Raw genomic sequence first — 6,327 nt, 5'->3', positions numbered from 1 at the left:
ACATTTAAGGAGTACACAGAATATTTTCTGTGTACTGCCACTGTACATTTGTTCTGAATGAAAGTTATGAGTGATGAACTCAAAGCTCACGCACCATCTGCAGGCTGCAGCTTGTCAGACAAGCGCACACCTCTACACGTTTTTTTTGCAACAAGTATCTGAGGCACGCATTCAGCTGTAAACAGCACACTGAGGATACAGTACATCACACTGGATGCACTGCATAAGTTTTGTGGATATCTGCATGCAGCCAGTTTAACAGAAAACACTGCTGAATACAAAGTTGTGTTCAGTTTGGCGTGGCATGCACACAGCGGGTCAGAAGAATCTGAAGGATTACTGAAGGGGCCGCTGTGTCCCAGGTCTGTTATCTGTTAAATTTAACCCGCAGCTGTTTTGAAGAGGACAGTGAACAAGGGCTCAGGGCTTCGACTGTGAGGCAAAGAGAAAACTATGTCACAACGAAAAAAAAGGCAAATGTGCTCTGTAGGTTAAATCATCCGTCAACTGAGAAACTAGTAAGTCTGGCATCTGCTGTATATTTGCATGTTGTTTTTAAGGCATGATTACTGTGTCACTGTATGAGTGGTTTGAGCTTCAGCTTGTGAAATATGAAGAGTAGTGGGCTGAGGTTTGACTTTAAAAATATCTGACTTGTTAAAAGGTTATTTTTCTGTCCCTTTCTGACATGCAAATATTTCTTTTCCTCTGTAGTTATAGCCATCTAACTGCTCTCTGAGTCAGTGTTTGAGTGCATTTCGTCACATTAGAGCTATTAAAACCACATCCCGCATTCACTCACACAATGATTCATATTTTCTTCCAGAAGAAGGATGCGTGTAACACTGATTGATTATGAATGGCACCTTTAAAAATCCTCAACAGTCTGTTACACTCTGTATTTACTTAACCACCAGCTCCACAATCAGGTGATTAGTGGAAGTTAGTGCTGAAATGGCTTCCTTTCTGAGAAATGCACAATGAATAAGATGGCTTACTCAACCTGGACTGTGTACATTTCATTGAGAAATCACAGTGGGCTAGTCACATAAATGAAAGTGCGTGGAATGACTTGTACTGGACGGTACTGTTGCAGCATGCCAAAGCAGAGCAACGAATGACTCAGAGTAGCCTTATGTCACGGTCTTATAAACACATAAAATGTGTAATAATTGTAAAAAACTAACGTGTGCTATTGCAAATGTGTGTATGGATTCCAACATGACTATGGACTAATTTTTATGTTCAGGTTTTCTAGTCATGTTTACGCTTAGCTCACTTACCTTAGTGACACAAGTTAATGATTTTTGAATGATCTTGAATTTGAACTAATTCTCTAATCTTTTCCTTTTTTATATATCTTCCCCACAGGCACTCTCCTAATCAAGATGCCCACCTATAACAACCAAACCAACAGCAGCAGCTTCTACTGTCATTTCAATGAAGACTTTAAATACATACTCCTTCCTGTCAGCTATACTCTGGTGTTTGTGATTGGCCTGGTGCTCAACGCCACAGCTCTGTATGTCATTGTGTTTCGCATAAAGCGCTGGAAACCCTCCACCATCTATATGTTCAACCTGACCATGTGTGACACGCTCTACATCTTCACACTGCCCTTCCTCATCTATTACTACGCCGACAAAAACGACTGGCCCTTCAGTGAGCCGTTCTGCAAGCTGATACGTTTCCTATTTTACACCAACTTATATGGTACAGTTTTGGCATGCTAACTGTACCAATGCAATATCATGTTATGCTGTATGGGTGTCACATGATTCCAGTTTAATCATCTATTATTTATCACTCTGCTAGGCTCCATTCTGTTCCTGTGCTGCATCAGTCTGCATCGGTTCGTTGGCATCTGCTATCCAGTCCGCTCCCTCAACTGGTTCAGTGGTCGCCGGGCCAAGCTGGTGTCTGTGACCGTGTGGGTCTGTGTTTTATTCTGCCAGGCACCCATTCTCTACTTTTCACGAACACGGTGATTTAACTTCAACTTCTTGTCTTTCATCCTTTAGTGAAAGTCTTTGTGGTTGTGTCCGACTTGTGTCTGAGTGGTAACCTGTCATGTCCTCTGTCAGGGATGTGGACAATGAGCGTATCTGCTACGACACCACCAGCCCAGAGCTTTTTGATGAGTACCTGGTGTACAGCTCCATTGTGTCAGTGCTCATGTTCGCTTTGCCCTTCATGGTGGTGATGGTGTGCTATGGTCTCATGGTGCGGAAACTTCTAGAGCCAGGCTGGGGGTCAGGAGGTGCCGCTGGAAGAGAGATGGGTGGCCAAACACCTCAACGGTACAAACAGAAGTCAGTGAAGATGATCATCATCGTGCTGGCAGCGTTCATGCTCTGCTTCCTCCCTTTCCACCTCACCAGGAATCTTTACTATGCTTTTAGATACCTGAGGCACGTTAATCCAGCACAGGTGAGGACAAACATTAATTTCGCCAGATTTGATGAGTGTACAATAAACAATAGGCTACACCCTGGATAAGTTGCTTCTTATAAAACACATTAACCAAAACCATGCACATAAAAAAATAACACAAACCAAAGCGAATGTTTCTGTGTGTGACATTTAATCTGTGTTCACCAGATCAGCTGCGGTCTGCTGGAGGCCTCCAGTGTGGCCTACAAGGTGACACGACCTTTGGCCAGCGCTAACAGCTGTGTGGACCCCATCCTTTACTTCCTGGCTGGGCAAGACGCCCGCAGCAAAATCACCAAGACGATTCAACTGTCCTCAACAAAACCAGCATCTGTGAGCCAGCGGTTGACAACAAAACTGTGACCCAACAATTGAAAGTATTTGTCAAATGTTTTGGGGACAAATATCATCTTTTTGCCAGCCTCCAGTTATAGATGTGACATCCCCTAACTCCTTTAGTACACTTTATTGTTTATGTAGCAACCACAGGACTTCTAAGGGTTGACTGATGACTGAAGTTGAAATAACAACTGACATTGTGCAAAGACATTCTTTTGTTTGGCAGAGAAACTACTTTACTTTGTACCACTAAGTAGAGTAGAGCCAAGTGTAGCATTGTCTGTGTGTAGAAATAATTCAACCACACATTTGTGTGATGTTTGCCTGTGTAGTTCTGGGGATCGCTCCATGTGACATGTGGCAAGCAAAGAGACACAGAGGCGGAGCACAGAGACAAGAGATATGCAAGTGGACCAAACCTTTTGTTTTCATTAGATGTTAATCCTCTGCTTCTCTAACAGAAAACATTACTTGGACTCATCCTCCAGCGTTTACAACACTGTGTGGTTTAGACTTCAGGCTTAATAACCCAATGTTTCATTCTCACCAACCTCCATTGTCATTAAAATATAATCCTGAACTGAATGTTTTCTGTGTTTCTCAATGTGATCCCTGTCTGAATGGACGTAACAATTGCATGTGGCAAAAGACTCAGCCGTTGGTTATGTCTGCACTTAGTTTTTGCAGACAGTAGTACTCAATCCAACCACTAGGGGGCGATAGTGCTTTTTATATTGGACATATGGCTGCCAACCATAAAATCAATCATAATAACTAGAAAAGGGCATTTCCTGAAGAAAGTGCAAGTTTGATTGTTGCAGCTGAAGCTTGGTTCTCAAGCTCTGTGTATGCCTCTGTGTGTCAGCCTGTCACCATGGTAACAGCAGAGGAGACCTCAAAGACCACTCCAACTTTGAGAGCCTGGCGTGCGTAACATAACATGTCTAACTTCAAGGAGTGGGTGTCACGGCAACAGAACGCCAACAGACAGAAGGTATATAAATATATAAATCTATCTAAATATCCCTGAGCACCAGTTTTTATTACTAAAAACCACTTATTTCCATCAACAGGTCAACAGCTTTGACATGGCTTCAGACGGACCCTGCCGGCAGCTGGAGGAGCAGACTGGTAAGACTGGAACTATTTTCTCATTTTTTTCCTGACAAAATCTGTGTATTAGTATTTTAGATGTATGCTAGCATAAAATACTTGCGTGTCTTTGTTAGTTTTTGGGTGCACAGTTCAGTCTTTGTGACTGAGTTTGGTGGAAAAAAGTCAGAAAACTGACTTGGACTGGAGGCCCTCTCTGAAAACTGATTTATTTTTAGGATAGAAGGCACAAAATCTGTGTGAAATGTCTTATTAAAAGTGTTTGGCTTACTTAGCTCTGATATTTTGACATGCGGGCGACCTGGTATCAAGAAATAACACACAAAGCCATTATAATACAAAAAAAATGACTGTAAGACTGTAAAAAGCCTTTTATTAATTGTTTCCAAAAGTTATATTGTGTAACAAGTTTGTTTGCTGCAGCTGAAGCATTGCTTTGAATGCTGATGTGAAGGATTGCTCTGAATTGCTGGAGAATTAGAGCAATTCAGAGCTTTGTATGCCTCTAATGAGCGTTTTAAGCCTAAAAGCAACGGCAATCTAATCAGACTAATAAGGTGGGGCATTTAAAGCAGGACTGCAGCATTTAATATGTATGTTCTTGGTTTAACTAGATGTTTATGTTTGAAAAATCGACCATATGTATTGTGATATTGTAAGAAAATACATGTTTTGCAGCTATCCTTGTTACTCCACATTGCTCTAAATTTTAATATTACATTTACTGAAGTAATCATTTTCATCCCCTCCATGTCCACATGTAACTAATAGTTAATCAAAAACAAGTGACTGTGTGTGTGATGTCAGCTGTGTTTACTTTCAAATCTCATTTTCATGCCCTCATCTCTTTAACATCATCAGAGGGGGACTTGGTCCTTGAGGATTCTGGCAACAGCACCCTGACTGAGGACTCAGAATACTCTCAAGACGAGTATAGTGGGTGCTACGTGCGACCTATTTCTCCTATCCAACAGGACCTTTCTGAGGACTTGTCATCTGATGAAGAAGACGAGGGGGAGGTCGACCATGAAGAGGAGGAGCCTTATGACGTGGGAGACATTTTGGACGACTGGTGGGATGATATGGACCCTTTTCCACTCGTGGTCGACATGCAGAATGGGGTGCAGGAGGCGGAGGATGACATGGAGGAATTAGAGGAGGACTTGATCCTTGAGGATTCTGGCTACAACACCATGACTGAGGACTCAGAGCTCTCTGAAGACGAGGATGATGGGGGCTAGGTGTGACCTCTTTCTCTTGTCCTCTCTGAGGACCTGTCTGTGGCTGGGAGTCGTAAAATTGTAAAGATAGCACAGAAGATCATCAGCTGCCCTCTCCCCTCCCTGATAGACATTTACACCTCCCGCTGCCTCAGCAGAGCCAAAAACATTATCAAGGACTGCTCCCACCCTGGCTCTGTTCTGTTAAGAGGTACAGTTAGGTCCAGAAATATTTGCACAGTGACACAAGTTATGTTATTTTAGCTGTTTATGAAAACATATTGAGGATACAATTATGAAATCAATATGAGCTTAAAGTGCTAAAGACTTTAAGTGTGTGCTCCCATTTTTTTCTTTTGCTTTATACATGTCAAATGTGACCAACTAAACCTCACTCAACCCGAATTCACTAAGACAGTTTGCCCCAAAGGGCCATATCTTAAAGTTAGCTTAGAGCAGAACATTAGCTGAAATATATCAAAACACTCAATTTTGTCTTCTAACAGAGTCAAAAAGTATAATTAGTAATACTTAGAACTACAATATAGCTATTACTAAAAAAAAATTTTATTTTAAATGTGAAAAATGGCACAGTGGCGCTCACATCAGTCAACAGTGTGATATGCTTTTCAAAACTAGGATTCCAACTTTTTGTGTTCACAATGTTCCCAAAGTGACAACTTCTTTTTTAAAAAAGAAAATTAAAAAAAAAACAAATTACATTCCTTGAGCTTCTATCCCATAGGCTCCTTTATCTCTCATAGTGTAATAAAGTATAATTTCCCACTTAAATATTCTGGTTTATTTTATGGAATCCTCATGGACTTGATGGTCAATAAAACAACAGGTTTCTCAGATCATTCCCATGAAGAAGAAGAAGAGGCTTTTCTTTAAGAATATGTGTTGCAGAGTTCAGTAGACACACATGAGCATCATTGTCTTCATAGAATAATATGAGTATTAATAAAAAGTATTACAGGGGTAATATTCCTTTGAACATTTTATAAGATGGTCTGATCTTTTCATCTAATGGTGATGTCTGATGTCTTTCCCTAAACTTCAGAGAACAGTAGAAATCATAAACATCTACTACAGCATAAGCATGGACCTCCATGTATAAGTTACTTATTATCACAGAGATGACCTTGCACTCTTCTTGTTTCAACAGCTGTTCAGAATAAGACTAAACTAGGATTTGACACACTTTAACATGACTATAAAT

At 40.9% G+C, this 6,327-nt stretch overlaps 2 protein-coding genes across 2 annotated transcripts; both read left to right on the top strand.

Moving 5' to 3' along the window:
* The first annotated feature begins 284 nt into the window (after positions 1 to 284).
* On the top strand, positions 285 to 3,342 carry p2ry2.1 (purinergic receptor P2Y2, tandem duplicate 1). The gene is made up of 5 exons (XM_028419901.1): positions 285 to 518; positions 1,372 to 1,713; positions 1,816 to 1,984; positions 2,085 to 2,430; positions 2,602 to 3,342. Exons 2-5 carry the CDS (start codon positions 1,389 to 1,391, stop codon positions 2,794 to 2,796), a joined length of 1,035 nt encoding a protein of 344 aa, XP_028275702.1. The 5' UTR covers positions 285 to 518; positions 1,372 to 1,388; the 3' UTR covers positions 2,797 to 3,342.
* Positions 3,343 to 3,712: 370 nt separating this feature from the next.
* LOC114445100 (glutamic acid-rich protein-like) lies at positions 3,713 to 5,126 on the top strand. Its single transcript, XM_028420056.1, has 3 exons — positions 3,713 to 3,766; positions 3,846 to 3,903; positions 4,747 to 5,126. The coding sequence occupies exons 1-3, from the start codon at positions 3,713 to 3,715 to the stop codon at positions 5,124 to 5,126; spliced, it is 492 nt and encodes a 163-aa protein (XP_028275857.1).
* The last annotated feature ends 1,201 nt before the right edge of the window (positions 5,127 to 6,327 follow it).

Source organism: Parambassis ranga, chromosome 13 (genome assembly GCF_900634625.1).
Source record: "Parambassis ranga chromosome 13, fParRan2.1, whole genome shotgun sequence".
NCBI classification, from domain to species: domain Eukaryota; kingdom Metazoa; phylum Chordata; class Actinopteri; family Ambassidae; genus Parambassis; species Parambassis ranga.
This window is presented reverse-complemented; position numbering and strand designations above follow the sequence as displayed.

Coding starts and splice junctions, on each gene's coding strand:
- p2ry2.1 (XM_028419901.1), top strand. CDS start 1,389: ATGCCCACCTATAACAACCAAACCAACAGCAGCAGCTTCTACTGTCAT. Junction 1,985..2,084: donor CTCTACTTTTCACGAACACG/GTGATTTAACTT, acceptor GTCCTCTGTCAG/GGATGTGGACAATGAGCGTA. Junction 2,431..2,601: donor GGCACGTTAATCCAGCACAG/GTGAGGACAAAC, acceptor TGTGTTCACCAG/ATCAGCTGCGGTCTGCTGGA.
- LOC114445100 (XM_028420056.1), top strand. CDS start 3,713: ATGTCTAACTTCAAGGAGTGGGTGTCACGGCAACAGAACGCCAACAGA. Junction 3,767..3,845: donor AGAACGCCAACAGACAGAAG/GTATATAAATAT, acceptor TTCCATCAACAG/GTCAACAGCTTTGACATGGC. Junction 3,904..4,746: donor GCAGCTGGAGGAGCAGACTG/GTAAGACTGGAA, acceptor TAACATCATCAG/AGGGGGACTTGGTCCTTGAG.